The 15771-nt window shown below is 44.4% G+C and overlaps 1 protein-coding gene across 5 annotated transcripts in view; it reads right to left on the reverse strand.

Moving 5' to 3' along the window:
* The window catches only part of LOC147015009 (regulator of G protein signaling 12-like), a 66587-nt gene extending 54607 nt beyond the window's left edge, over positions 1 to 11980 (reverse strand). Inside the window, exons 1-3 of one of the 5 annotated variants that reach the window (XM_085849290.1) lie at positions 11842 to 11857; positions 5762 to 5846; positions 3779 to 5258 (exon numbers count right to left, since the gene is read on the reverse strand). In XM_085849290.1, the coding sequence (XP_085705416.1) occupies positions 3779 to 5212 (1434 nt within the window). In that variant the 5' untranslated portion in view covers positions 5213 to 5258; positions 5762 to 5846; positions 11842 to 11857. Of the gene's footprint in view, positions 1 to 3778; positions 5259 to 5374; positions 5445 to 5761; positions 5847 to 11841 lie in introns of those variants that run through there. The other 4 variants (XM_085849289.1, XM_085849288.1, XM_085849287.1 and 1 more) reach the window with 4 other exon arrangements.
* Positions 11981 to 15771: the final 3791 nt, after the last annotated feature.

The raw sequence follows: 15771 nt of genomic DNA on the forward strand, positions 1-15771 counted from the left end.
GATGCAGGATGAGGCCATTCGGCCTATCATACCTGCGCCACACCAACACCAGTTTTACTAAATCCTTCAAAACTTCATTTCATTGAGGGAATGGGGGAGGAGTGGGATGAGAACAGTGTGGCATGCTCAGGGATATCACAAGGGTGATAAAAATGGGGGGAAATGTTTTTTTTTGGGGGGGTGGGGGTGGGTAAAGGTGGTTTTAGGTTGAAGAATATACAACACTGACCACACACTATCCCTTGACAAGACCCTCTCACAGACATCACACTCAGCACAGATTCACACAATCACCCATCAATGCTCAAGCTACTGACAAGTGATGTCAACATTCCCATACCCCTCCATCTCCATAACTTCCAGGTACCTATCTAATTCTAATTTAAACTTATCTACTGTTTCTGCTGCCACTACCTTTCTGTTCCTCATAGCTGAGTCTAGCTCGGCCCGGAATCAATCTAGTAGCCCTGCGCTGAACCCTCTCTATGGTATGCATGTCCTTCCTGAATTGTGCTGACCAAAACTGCACACAATATTGTAGATGTGACCCTCACTAAATTCCTGTACAATGTTAACACCACCTCTTTTGATTTATAAATGATCCCTCTCTGAATACAACCTAAAACCCTCGATACATCCTAAATCCCCCCCCCCCCAAAAAAAAACCTTCATTAATAAAGCCGGATAATTAATTTGTTGATCCTTTGTCTCTGAGCAGAAAAACTTATCTGGTGAAGCGTTCCCTTCCCAATATAACAGCACCGGATTAAACTACTACATGGAACATCCAAGATCCATCAAAACCCTGGTTAACCACTTCCATGCTGGTCCCATATGACATTGCGTACCTCGAAAGGGTGATCACATCAAAATGCCATCCAAGTCAAAATGATCATTTACTGTCCACAAAAAAAATATGGAGTGAACACTGTAGGGTGATATGACCACCAAGGGACCCAATGAGCTAAAAGGACATCATGCCAAAAGTGAAAGTAGCCATTCAAACAAACAAATAAATAAATAACCTTGGATTGAATTTGCTCTAAATTTGAGAGAGCACTCAACCTTGTCCGAAAAGGGATTTTAACCACTCCGCACCTTTACCTGCAGAACCACCCTCTCTACTGCGTCTACGAGGTATCGATGAAATGGACATAGCATGTTTAGTATACGTCTTGGTTCAACCGTTTGAGCATTAACTGCTGAGAACCAAATTCAAAACATTGTCGTTCAGGAATGGTGAGGATATAAATAAATAAAAAAATTGCAAAACGATGCGACTACTGAACAGATCTCATTTTGGGTGGCGGTATATATGGTGACATACTGTGGAGATGTGTCCCAGGATGGATTCGTTTAGATCAATGCAATCTTTCTCCCTTCAAATTGATTCTTCCATGGGGAGTGGTTCATATGATCATGAAATTAACCACCTTCACCTGATGATATTTAACTTATAGTCTGTTGCTGGTCTTTATTTATTTCAGCTTTTTAGCTCACCTGGAACTAACAGCTTATGGGATGGCGCGTCGTCCGTCCGTCTGTCAGTCCGTTCGTCCACAAATACTTTCAACTTCTTCTCTGAAACTACTATTCTGATGAAACTTTACCACAATGTTCATCATCCGTGATGTACCGAAGATTGTTCACACCATTAAAAATAATCAGGGTCTATGGGGGGAGGGGGGGTTGCCCCCCAAAATATGTATTTGCTTTCTTCTCAGAAACAACTCACACAATTCCGATGAAACTTTACCACAACCTTCATCTCTCGTGATGTACCAAAGTTTGTTCATGGCATTTAAAAAAAAAATCCATCGTTATTTACTTTCAACTCCGTGACATAGTTTGTGGGTCATCCATGCCTACCGGTGGTTCCCTGGTTACCTTATCCAGATGCTTCCAGGTGAGTACCCAGGAGGTATTGCCTCAATGTTTATATTTCTTCATCGTCTTCAGTAGTTTTAAAACATTTTTCTGTGATATCTGTTTTTGCTGTCATGGTGTTTTACTCATCCTTGCTGTCATGGAGTCCTTGCTGTCACGGAGTCCTTGCTGTCACAGAGTCGTTGCTGTCACGATGTCATTGCTGTCACGGCGTCCTTGCTGTCTTGGAGTCCTTGCTGTCATGCAGTCCTTGCTGTCACAGAGTCGTTGCTGTCACGATGTCATTGCTGTCACGGCGTCCTTGCTGTCTTGGAGTCCTTGCTGTCATGGAGTCGTTGCTGTCATGGCGTCCTTGCTTTCATTGCGTTTTGTTTGCTGCCATGACGTCCTTGCTGTCACAGCGTCCTTGCTGTCATGGCGTCCTTGCTGTCACGGCGTCCTTGCTGTCATGGTGTCCTTGCTGCCATGGCGACCTTGCTGTCATGGTGTCCTTGCTGTCATGGCGTCCTTGCTGTCATGGCGTCCTTGCTGTCATGGTGTTCTTGCTGCCATGGCGACCTTGCTGTCATGGTGTCCTTGCTGTCATGGCGTCCTTGCTGCCATGGCGACCTTGCTGTCATGGCGTCCTTGCTGTCATGGTGTCCTTGCTGCCATGGCGACCTTGCTGTCATGGTGTCCTTGCTGTCATGGTGTCCTTGCTGCCATGACGTCCTTGCTGTCACGGCGACCTTGCTGTCATGGTGTCCTTGCTGTCATGGCGTTTTCCTGACAATTATGATAATTGTTGTCCAAGTCTGATACTGATATAGACTTTTGCAAATCTGTATATGATCATTGATGGCACATTTCCCCTTTCGCGGTATTCTGTGGAGATCTCTCACCGTGTTGTGACAACACAGAAACTGATCATCAGGGACAAATATTGGGGAAAACCAGGAGTTTGTCTTTTCACAATACCCCCCCCCCCAAAATTAATTTTCACAAGAAAGATGTCAGTTGAGCTCGCCATACATTGGCCGACGTGATTTGCAACAAGAACATCGGTGCTAAATCTCGTACAATGTCATTTTGTCATAGACTGCCACAGACTGTGCGACGCTATTGTCAGAAAACCTTTCACTTGTTGGCCACAGGTAATGGAGTACTGCAATTTAAAGAAGCATTGACTCTAAATAAACACACACACACACACACACACACACACACACACACACACACACACACACACACACACACACACACACACACACACGTCCCTTTGGGAAGGGTGATGCTAATTATACCATTTTGAAGAGTCTTTCTTCGAATGACTACTAGAACCATTTTATTCACAAAAATAGATGCATTGCTTTAAAATTTGGTAAACTACCTCCCCGATTAATCGATCGCCATGTGACAACAAACCAAACTTCCAGAACTTTCTCATTATGAATCTTCTTCTACCTCCACGTTTTCCCATCATGTTACAATGATCTTGTCCCTAATGTTGCTCCATGCTCTTGACCGAGAGTTCCAATCACGGCAGATGAACAACAATTGCAAAAGTTAGCAAAACAAACCTGCCATCGCCATAATTGGCAATACAAGTGCCAAGCAAAATGTCTGTCTGTCACTTTAGAAATCAAGTTCTAAAATAACAATACCGCAACCTGCAAACCCTTCTCACTCAATGGCACGTGCCTTCCCGTGGAGTGTCACCTCAATTGTCACCACCAAAACAGAGCAACATCGCTAAACGTGTAAAAATGTTTCCCATGCACGAAGGACTGACCTTTACCACATTGAATGCCGAATGTTGACCTCACAGTGACCAACACCACCTTGGTGCAAAACTGAATGCATCCAAACTAAAAGCACATCACATCACATCAACGGCTCGTTTCATACGTACCTTTTCATTCATATCCCTGCTCGTTACAGACAACCTCCTGAAAAAACGTTTGTTGCAACTCTTATTGGATGATGGTTGGTTCAATTCTGCTTGGATGTTGTACTTGTTCATCTCAAGTGCTCTCATTGGTGGTGGTAGATCTGGCGTAGGCAAAGACGCACGTTTCCGTTGACCATACAGACTTTTTCCATGGGTGGTGCAACCAATTTCAGTGTGCTGTGGATCCGTTTTGCTTCTGCACGTTGGCTGTGGTACGTTTGGCAGATTCAAAAACTTCTGCCATTCATCAGTCTTCCCATATCTACAAGGCTGCCGGTCACTGTCCAATAGGCCGTTTTCCTTGAAGCTCTCAGTAGAAGAAGGTGACGAGTCGAATGGGGACTTCACTATTCCTGCATCTTCAGCCATTGCCTTTTCCCTCAAACTTCCCACCATGGGTCCCATGTCCCTATAAAGAGCAGTCATAAGTGACAGCAATGAAAGACATGTCTCTGGAAACTCCAAACAGCCATTGGTATCTTGGTCAGTGGTGCAGTCAAACCCAAACTGTGTAGCAATGGCGCAGTGGTTTCCATGTGCTGACAAAGATGGATCGACGTGGAATACATGACAAGATGCATGAAATTCACTCGATGTTGAGATGTGGTTGTGCTGCGTGCCCTGCACAGTAAGCAGCGCAAACAGCTGATGGTCTTCATGGTATGGAACAGCTAGTGCCAGAGTCTCAGCTGCATAGCTCGCCAGTATTTCACCCGCTTCATTAAGTAACTGAATGCAATTGTGAGAAAACCGCATTAACACCATTGCGTGGAGCCGGTGTTTGTTGCGCATCCTTTCAATGCAGGATTGCACTCGAGAGAGGTCCAAAGCTTGCACATTCTGAGGCCCAGTCGGCAATTCCACCGAGCCCAGGTATCCTACAAGCATACGAAATTCTGGAATATCAGGGTCGAATTGATCATTCAGTTCAGGAGGTGTGTCACCTTCTACTTCAGTTTCGACTGGATCCACCCAGCCCAGTCCACTACTTGAATCACTGGCAGAATCACTGGGTAGTAATGTATCTGCAACCTCCTGATCACACGATGAAAGGCTTCCAGTCCTACGGGAGTGGCAAGCAGCACTGATAGTCCGGCCAGAGATTTGCGGCCTGGACCACTTGCTGTCCGCAGGCTCTACAGTGAAGGTCAGTTCTTTGGACTCCTGACCAACCAGGCGCACAACGTCAGCATGGCTTGCATCCCACACGCATACACCACCCACTGTAAGGAGGCGGTCACCAGGCCGTAGCCCCATGACATCAGCTGGACCTCCAGCAAGAACAGCTACCAGCTCACTTGGACGTTCGCCAGCTAAGGTGAAGCCAAATCCCTGTTTGCCACGACGCAGGCGGACAGAACGGGACAAGCCCTCATGCTGCATTGCCCCATTCATCGAGTCAGGAGAAAAAAGATGGTCAACAGCATGAAAAAAATGCACTCTGTGGATAGGAACGGAGAGGGAAAAGTACATGTTAAAACCTATTTAAAAGACTGTAAAAACAAGGAGTAATGCCAAAATATATATTTTATTACAACACAGTGATGCAAGTAGTACTTTCAGTTATAGGTGTCGGTGAAAGAGTGCCCGTCTCAGGTGTTAACACTACAGGCCAGGATTTGGGCCCCTGGGTGGGTTATGGTTGGGGTTAGAGGGTTCCTCGAGGGTATCTCATACATTCTCAGCCATTTCTGACCACAAAATGACTTTTAATCATGCCAACGAATTAATAACACGTCTTGGAATATGACATGAAAACAAAAAAACTCGAAGGGCAGAGCGCACACCTCCACCACACAATGCCTGATCCACAAGAACATATCAGGCCCCATACATTTTTGAAATATCATTCCATATATCGTTTTTGGCCCGATCTCTCAATGGTGAATAATCACGTAAAAAATTAAATAATTCTCATATCTGGATCCGGATTCGGATCTTCACCAAAAATGAATCACTTCATCGAGGTCACACACCCAAACTGTCCACCAAGTTTCATCCGAATCCGTCCACAACTTTTTGAGATATCCTGCACACAAACAGACAAACAGAAAAACAGACAAACAAGAAAAAGACGTCGTGCAGAGTATGATACTTGCAAAATCCACCCCCCTCTCCAAAGGTTGCCATGGATGCATCAAATTGTCCATTTCATTAAGATTAAAATTCACAATCTTAATCAAAGCTCAGGTCAATCAGATGAAAATTGAAAATTGAGGATTTTATAAATACCACCTTAATTGTTTACCTTAGGCCTATGTTGACCTTTTGGTTGATGTTGACATAAAAAATAATTGGCTAGTTGAATTCAGAGACCTGATATATAAATCCTCTTCAAATTTCAAGTCAATTGGATGAAAATTGAGGATTTTAGAAATCGCACCCAAGTTGTTGACCTGTGACCTATGTTGACCTTTTGACCTCAAAAACAATAAGCTTCTTCCTGATGAGAAGCTGTACTATGTGGTGAAGTTTTGTGAAGATCGGTTTGAAATTGTGACCTGTAGGTGATAGACAAACAGACAGACAGAATAACAAAATCGACTAACCAATATACTTGAAAAAATCTTCAATTTTGCAAGTAACAAACAAACAAACAGGAGTGAAAACAAAACCTCCTTCCACCTTCGGTGTCAAATTAATAATTACTGTATGGTATTCCAGAAACTGCAGTTTTTTTTGTTCATTTGTAAATTTGTTATGGTCTGTAAACATGTATATTTTGCCTTTGAACTTGATGTATGCGCCTTTGCCTTTGAGTATTGAAATGAAACTTCATTGCATTTGTTGGTATTCAATAACCTAGCTATCCATTACTGCTGATAACATCACTCCTTAGCTCGATAATTTATCCAGTTTAGTTGGCCCATGCGCCCGAATGGTGCAACACCCAGACAAGTACCGGACATGGTCGAAAACCCAGACGTGGATTCCAAGACCAAGAAAAATATTGAACAATTTTACCCTAATCGGGGATACTCAAATAAAGCGGAGGAAATCTAGCAGGTTGATGTACATGCTCGCCCTAGGCGTAATTGTTTAATTAATAAAGGACAGACGGGACAGGAAAATGAAAAAGGAACAGATACTCGGGATAGCAGCACTGAAACAATGAAGTGTGTATCATGTGTAAATAAAACGTTAAAACATACTTTTGTCTTAATCGCGGTTCTCCTGGGAGACAAAAGCCTCCGGATGGGGGAAAAAAAAAACTTCCATCCGTGCAATGGCATGAGGAAAATCCCACACAAGTGGGAAAAAATTACATTGTGAGATGGCATCAGGAAATTCCCCCACCAGTGGGAAAAAATTACATCATGAGAAGGCATCAGGAAATTCCCCTACTGGAGGGAAAAATTTACATCGTCAAATAGAATCAGGAAATTCCCCCACGAGTGGGAAAAAAAACTTACATCATGCAATGGCATCAGGAAATTCCCCCACTCATGGGAAAAATTACATCGTGAGATGGCATCAGGAAATTCCCCCACCAGTGGGAAAAAAATTACATTGTGAGATGGCATCAGGAAATTCCCCCACCAGTGGAAAAAAATTACATCATGAGAAGGCATCAGGAAATTCCCCTACTGGAGGGAAAAATTTACATCGTCAAATAGAATCAGGAAATTCCCCCACGAGTGGGAAAAAAAAACTTACATCATGCAATGGCATCAGGAAATTCCCCCACTCATGGGAAAAATTACATCGTGAGATGGCATCAGGAAATTCCCCCACCAGTGGGAAAAAATTACATTGTGAGGTGGCATCAGGAAATTCCCCCACCAGTGGAAAAAAATTACATCGTGAGATGGCATCAGGAAATTCCCCCACCAGTGGAAAAAAAATTACATCGTGAGATGGCATCAGGAAATTCCCCCACAAGCGGGAAAAATTACATCGTGAGATGGCATCAGGAAATTCCCCCACTTGAGGGAAAAATTTACATCGTGAGATGGCATCAGGAAATTCCCCCACCAGTGGGAAAAATTACATCGTGAGATGGCATCAGGAAATTCCCCCACCAGTGGGAAAAAATTACATTGTGAGATGGCATCAGGAAATTCCCCCACCAGTGGAAAAAAATTACATCGTGAGATGGCATCAGGAAATTCCCCCACCAGTGGAAAAAAAATTACATCGTGAGATGGCATCAGGAAATTCCCCCACAAGCGGGAAAAATTACATCGTGAGATGGCATCAGGAAATTCCCCCACTTGAGGGAAAAATTTACATCGTGAGATGGCATCAGGAAATTCCCCCACCAGTGGGAAAAATTACATCGTGAGATGGCATCAGGAAATTCCCCCACTGGAGGGAAAAATTTACATCGTGAGATGGCATCAGGAAATTCCCCCACCAGTGGAAAAAATTTATATCGTGAGATGGCATCAGGAAATTCCCCCACGAGTGGAAAAAATTTACATCGTGAGATGGCATCAGGAAATTCCCACACCAGTGGGAAAAATTTATATCGCGAGATGGCATCAGGAAATTCCCCCATTTGAGGGAAAAATTTACATCATGAGAAGGCATCAGGAAATTCCCCCACTTGAGGGAAAAATTACATCGTGAGAAGGCATCAGGAAATTCCCCCACTTGAGGGAAAAATTTACATCATGAGAAGGCATCAGGAAATTCCCCTACTGGAGGGAAAAATTTACATCATGAAATGGCATCAGGAAATTCCCCCACCAGTGGGAAAAAAAATTACATCTGTGCAATGGCATCAGGAAATTCGCCCACAGGGGGGAAAAAAACTTCCATCGTGCAATGGCATCAGGAAATTCACCCACAAGTGGGAACAATTTATGACAATTGCCGGAGACGACCGAGAAACATCTGTGAAGAGTTTCATGAGCAAAAGACCATTTCTTGTCATGAAGGGAAAAACCTTTGACTCTCCCTTGTAACTTTCTTTCTTGGAGAGTTGATTCGTGATGCATGAAATAGCCACAACTTTAAATTCAGTAAATCCAATGGGGTGAACAATTATCATCAAATTGAACATGAGCAACTCAAGTGCCCTTAATTTTAAAATAAACTCAAACGTCCAATATAATAATATGTTTGTTCTGTTTGTTTCTCTGTCGATCCGACGATTTCCTCTCAAACTACTGGACCAGGAACCATAAACCCCATTTCATTATAAACCTCTTTGTCTGAGGAGTTCCGGCTGTATAGATTTTTTCCATTATGATCGACCTTATGTTATGTTTATTTTTTTTTTATTGTTTAGCTTACTTAACCACTATTTTTACTAAATAATCATGAGATGATGGAATCTCGCGAGACTGTGATTTTAAATGTTTTTTTTTTTAATATACTTTTTACATTGTTCGTTACAAACGGGACAGGAATGGCTAAGAACTGGAATAAAAGGGGAAGAGATTGTGATTTTAACCTTGTTCCGTCATTATATACTTTGACCATTGTTCTTCACAAACGGGAAGAGCAACAACGCAGGCATGATGGGCCAAATGGCCTCCTCCTGCACCAAAGTTCCTTGTGTAACGTCGTTAAGAATGGGAAGAAAGGCAGAAGGGAGGACAGAGAGTTGGGGTGTGAGGAGGGACAGAGAGGAGGCAGAGTTATGAGAGGGCGTTTGAGGATTTGGCGGGGGATGGGGGGGTTGCGGACTTTGGTTTGGAAGTGGGGTTGAGGAATTGAAGAAGAAAGGGGGAGGAGAAGACAGAGAGTTTGGAGAGGAGGGCTGAGGCTATGGGAGTGGGCAGTGGGGGGTGAAGACTTGGGGTGGAGAAGAATTTGAGAACTTGTAGTGGGGAGGGCTTTGAAGACATAGACATGGGATTGGGAGAGGGGTTGAGGACTTGATGTTTGGTTGGGGTGGGGGTGGAGGAGGGGTTGAGCACTTTAAGAAGAAAGGGGGAGGGATGGACAGATAATTTGGGTGGGGGTTGAGGCTCAGAGGTGGGGGGAGTTGAGGATTTGAGGGAGTTGATTACTTTGGGTGGGAGGGTTGAGTACTTGGGATTGGGGGGTTGAGGACTTGAGGTGGAGAGGAGGTTTGAAGATTTGAGATGGGGGACAGTGGCCTTGACAATTTGGAGCTGGGTGGGAGGGGGCTGAGGACTTAAAGTTACATTTTACATAACGTGGAATATCCGTGGGTCCATGCTCGTTTGCAATTATTTTTATTTTCTCGTTGGAACTATTGCTCATACTGTAAAATGAATGGTAATTAAAAGCTGAGTCCACGTATATACTGACACTAACTTACTCAAATGTATGAATTGGTGAATCGATTGAGAGCGTCCATTAATACAATGAGGAAGGAAATAAGAATTATACAAAGTTTAACACAATAAAGTTAAAAAAAAATAAAACTAAAAAAAAGGTTTGTTAACCTGCAAACATAAACCCAATAGTCACCGATCATTTCCACAATGGAGTCCTCTATCTTAAACCATACAATATTCCCAAATAAACAAGGCAGACGTGGGTCAGCAGCTGAAACAAAGTCACGCAACTGTCACGTCGAAAGAGCTCACAACTTCACGTCCATTGACCCAGGTTTGTCTCGTTTCATTGAACAGATTCCATTCGGCTGTGAACTGCAATGATGGTAAATCCAATGGATTTGGGTGAAATGACAGGAAGTCATTTTGGTCCCGACGTCTCCATCGTGCAGATACCACGACGAGATATCCATCGTTGTCATCCCCCAAAATCACTCGATCTCAATCTCCATCATATCCTTCGGAATAATTTGTCAGGTAAACAAAACTTTTCACATTGTTGAATATAAGTTTCTGTTCGTACGTAGCGCATCCTTGCTGTGGGCGACTCCGTGTTCGACGTCGACTCAATTATCTCCATCGAAAATCGATTCCATCGGCGTCACTTTTGTAAGGAAACATCTTTTTCATTTTATTGTTGACATTTTTCGTGTCGTCTTGTCCACGTCATCTTGAGTTTGTTGAAGCTCCAAGCAAAGGCAATGTAAAATGAGGATGCAAGTTTGAATAAGTGGATGGATGCGGGTACCAATTGCTGTGTCCTATCCAGGAGAGGTGACAATTGTTGTCACAAAGCATCCGTTTTCCATCGATTTCAATGGTTTCCACGGCCATTAGAATGATGGAGAGTTGACGGTGTTTTAATTGTTACAAGCACAATCCACGGTGCAGTCATCACTGACACCAAAGTCATCCACAGTCACCCACTCCCATTAACTCGAGGCGATTCACACACTCATGGCACAAGCAGGATGGTGCGGGTTTCAGATTGTCACTTTTGTTTTGTTTTGTCTTCGTGTGAGGCACTTGAAGCACGACATTCCTTTCCTTTTTGCTGCGAAGAGTAATGAAACGAATTTGCCTTAAAATGACGATTTGTTTTGCAAGTTTTGCTTGAGCAGGACAGGTGTATTATTTAAACCCACCTATAACATAGCCACTGTCCATGATTCGTGCACCTGTCCGTGTTCCCGAGGCCTATGATGTTGATGAACCTGACGGTTGCGGTGCTTTCCCAACATGATTTACCTTTAAGGTTTAAAAAAAAAAGTCTTCGTGTTTGTGTTGTTTTGTTTGAAATGCTTCGCCTTGTCTAGATCATTGCCCGTTCCAATTTCCCTTCTATCCGGATCATCAGATCATTGTTATTCTGCGGGAAGAAGCAGTGATTGTGTCTGTGTGCGAGAGATGCAGTGAGAAGCCCATGACACGGGATGATGGGGGGGGAAAAAATACTAACAGGTCCCCAAGGAGAACAAAGCGACAACACGTTTGGTTATAGCCGATGGCGCTGTGACTGTGTTTGTCCATCTGTGCACTCACAAATGTCTCCGCTCATCAGCGTTCAACGTTCGTCTTTGTCTATACGTTGTATGATTTTTTTTATTTCCATAATCTGTCCTCCTCCTCTTTACATGTCATTGTCCGTGTTTCTGCATTTCATGTGATTTTGACAGCCTCGTGTCACTTTCGTGCTTTTACGTAGCCTACTGTATTGGCTATCGAGTTGCTTGCACACCTGTCCGCTCGCTCGCGCGTTGCACTCACCTGTCCGCGTGCTTCCTCCACACCAACAGATCCCAGCACACGCTTCTTTACCGCTTCCCAAACTCTCTCTCTCTCTCTCTCTCTCTCTCTTCCTTGTCTCTCTTCTGTCCCGTGGCCTGTCCTGCTCCCACCCTTCTCTCCTCCCATCTGCCACCACTCTCTCCTCCCAGTTCGCATTCCCACCTCCCTCCCGCCACCCACTCCACACTCAAAGCATTCCTGCTCCTTAACTTGGAGCATTCTCAGCTTTCACGCTGCGTGCCCGGCAGCTTCAGGATTTAGCATTTGATGTCAATGAAACCCTATTCACCCAAGAGTTGATATTCTCATGACATTATGCATAATCAGTCATCATAAGTCACCGTGGAAGGACGTTCGAATGGTCTTCCTGACGACTGTTTATTCCTCCACATTTGATCTCTGAAAGAATCGTGCAACCGATGTGACAGCAAAGGGGCCACTGCATCACAGAGCAAGCGCTGCCCATCAGAGGAGGCCATTTAAGCCGAGTTCCCCATCTTGCTTGCACTGCACTCCCTGTTGATGGTTTGAAGGTCCCATGTGGTTCACGAGGAATCAGCCTAGGGTGTTCCACCGCACGCGTCGCCACAATATCATTAAAATTCCCCATGTGTACATCGAGCGTATCGTCGGACACCTTCCCTCGTTTTCACCTTCCTAGTCTATAACCGCTGTGCCAGCCTCCTGAAGGTCCTCGAATACGAGGGAACCTTCAACGCGAAATCCCGAGGAAATTGATCAATGATAGTTTAACTTTAGAAGGAAACTTTTTCCTTTGCCCGTCGCGGTGAGAGCTCACGGCAAGCTGCAGGATTCTGTCGGTATGTACCGCCACCTGTACGAGAACAAGCGTGTCGTGTCCTGCAGGCGGATTTCACCGTGTGAGCGCCCCGACCAGTTGTGACACGACTTGAAGATGGAACACCAGATCCTTTCTGCTCAAACAGTTGTCGTAATTCTGGAATAAAACTGGAGAAAGGGAAATGGAAAATAATAAGAAGGATTGAACGAGTGCCTTATGGGGAGGGTGAGACCTAGACATTGATGCTTTCACAGATTAAACAAGGACAGGTGCACTTTACATGGTGACCATGCATGATCCATCTATCATGGAAACATTCCATTATCGAGATCTATCAAAACACGTGTCTTGCAAGTGTATAAGCACACCGTTCTCACCATGAAAGTAATTTAACTTCACATCCACATCCTTGATTCGCTTGTATTCTGCATATCAGCACATTCGTAGGTAATTTGTCCGCAGGTTACCAGCTCACAACGGTTGACTTTTTGAACGTACGGTGTATCCAAACCATGTACAAGTAAGTCTTCAACCTGATGTCGAAGGGACAACCGGACTTGCATCCTCATCTGAAGTACGGCATGCTCTGCAATGCAACACTCCCCACTGAATGTGCACAAGATGTGGTGCTCCTCGGATTTGACTACACAGGAACCACAAATCGATGAGCAAACACGACCCACAGATACATCTGCCAAACAATAGCTGACAACACCTGGAACACCTAGTCTCCAACAGAGATTACCAAACAAACAGGTGAGTTATTCACCGGGCATGATGGGGATGGGGGCGCATTATATTATAGTAAATACAGTGAAGGTGGGCTGTGGTTACAAATCACATGTTCGTGGCGTTTTCAAAATGAAAGCAACTGTGAAAATAGATCGTTTAATGTTCATGCTAATTAAGTGTTTAAAAGTAGTCATTTGCAATGGCGTTGATAAATGTCAACAATTCAAGAAACTTGCGCTGAAACATGGAAAGTTCCTCAAAAGTTTCATCCCGAAAGGTGACGTTTCATCCTAACAGTGACGACTATACATCTATATATCTATCTATCCATCCACCATCCATCCATAGATCTATCTATACATCCATCCATCCATATATCTATATCTATACCTATTGGGTGGTTGCTAGACTACCCTTATTCTCAGTTTTTCCATCTGTCTGTATGTTTGTTTGTATGTAATGGACAGCCCTGGAAGCCAGAGGAGTCAACCGATTTTGATGAAACTTGACAGGTAGGTTCATACCAGGATCTAGTTGTATGCCTTTGAGCAACGTTGCTATGGACGCTACTGCTGCCTAGCAACGGGACTTTGAAATTTATTTAACATCCTAAAAAAAAATATTTTTTCGAAAAAAAAAATAAAATAAAATCGGCTTCCAGGCTTGTATGCACACTATAATCAACCTCTTTGTCAAAAATTTTCAGCCTGATCCGTCAAAAACTGTATGACTAGTATGCAATTATGTTGCGACCACCCATGTCGCCTCCTGGCTTGTCTGTGTATGAATATATTGTTGCGGGCCGGGGACTGGTAGAGAAAACGACCCACTCAGTGGGGGAATTTATGTCGTCTCCCACCAGACTCCCTGGAATTGTAGGCCGTCGCTCACGGATATTTCCGTGACGCGGCGGGTCACTTAACCGACCGTGGACGCCAATACCTCAACAGCGTGGTGTAGGGTCCTCCTGTCTAGAACCAAGTTACTGAATTAACCACGCGGTTTCAACGACCGGAGAACCACGCCCTCGGTACGCCTTGCCCGAACCGGGTCACTCTACCAACTACCTTTCCAGATCGGATGCAGTCAAGCGGCACTGCCAAGGACGTACCGGTTTGAAGGAACGGATTTTATCGTGAATAAAAACCCGAATAAACTTAGATCCAAACCATGCTGGACCAATGGAGGCAAAGACAAAAACGAGCTGGGAACATTTCTACAATGATTTATTTACACTCAGCGAGGAAAAACATGTGGCACAGGAACAAGGTTTATTGGTTATGTTATGCAGGGGAAGATGAGAGAGATGTAGTGCAACAATTATACAGTAACTTCCCAAAGCGGACATAGAGCAGACTTGACGAGAGAATAATAAAAGCAAGAATTACAATAATCAAAGATCATATTCAGGCTTACTTAGCAGACAGGCGCCAAACACTCTCAGACATGCACTCGGACAAAATAAACCCAGTTGAAGGCAAAGGACTTTTGCAGCCAGGGAGGAGGGGGGGGTTGAGGTCGCAGTTCTCGGTAACTGAGTGTTTTGGGGGAAGGAGTGCTCTGTGGTGTGGCACCTGACAACAGTCGTGCAGTTCGGTCCAAAGCTGCCCGTGTGGAGTTCGGGTCCGTGGAGGAGCTCGAGTGGGCCAGGACCAGTAGTCGGGCCGTCGGGGCGAGACGCGAGTAGAGCCAAGCAGCGGGAACCCCTTCGTTTCCAACCAGTTCTGACTTCTCCCATACAACCACACGAACCTACTTCGACCTTCCCATCCAACAAAACGAACCGAACCCTCAAATCCAACTAACCAACCAAGAACAAAGCACTTCCAAATCCAACTCCATCCTTTCTTTCAAATCCAACCACGAACTCCTTTTCATCCCATACCACACTACTCTGAGGATTGCTTCATATTTTATAGATCACGGAGCTAGGGGGTGGAGCCATAGCGAAGCGGACGTCATCGTCCATCCAGATTGGATAGGGCCTTCGTGTGATCCGCCCTTTCTGGGTGGGATTTCGGCCAGGCACCGGCAAGGACCGCCCACTTCACGAGTGTCTGGACCCGCCGAGAAGAAACTACTACAGCAAACGTAGAGATTTTTCCTCGGAAAAACGAGTCTCTGGGTCAGCGAGTAAGCGGTGGAAGCGCTTGTCCAGCCCAAACGAGAGTAGCAAGCGAGAGGAAGGTACTGTGGTTCCAATAAGAGGGGGGATAAAATAAAAGGGGAGAAAATGATTTATTAACCCAACTAAAAAAAAACATTGCAACACACCCCGTGTCTTCCCACTACACACAAGGAAGGGATCTATCTACACATACTAATGGCATAACTAACTTTGGGACAACTGTATGTTTGTATGCATACGGTTCCTA

The sequence above is a fragment of the Eptatretus burgeri genome, chromosome 12 (genome assembly GCF_056783735.1).
Source record: "Eptatretus burgeri isolate ZD-2024b chromosome 12, Ebu_testis_v1, whole genome shotgun sequence".
NCBI lineage: Eukaryota > Metazoa > Chordata > Myxini > Myxiniformes > Myxinidae > Eptatretus > Eptatretus burgeri.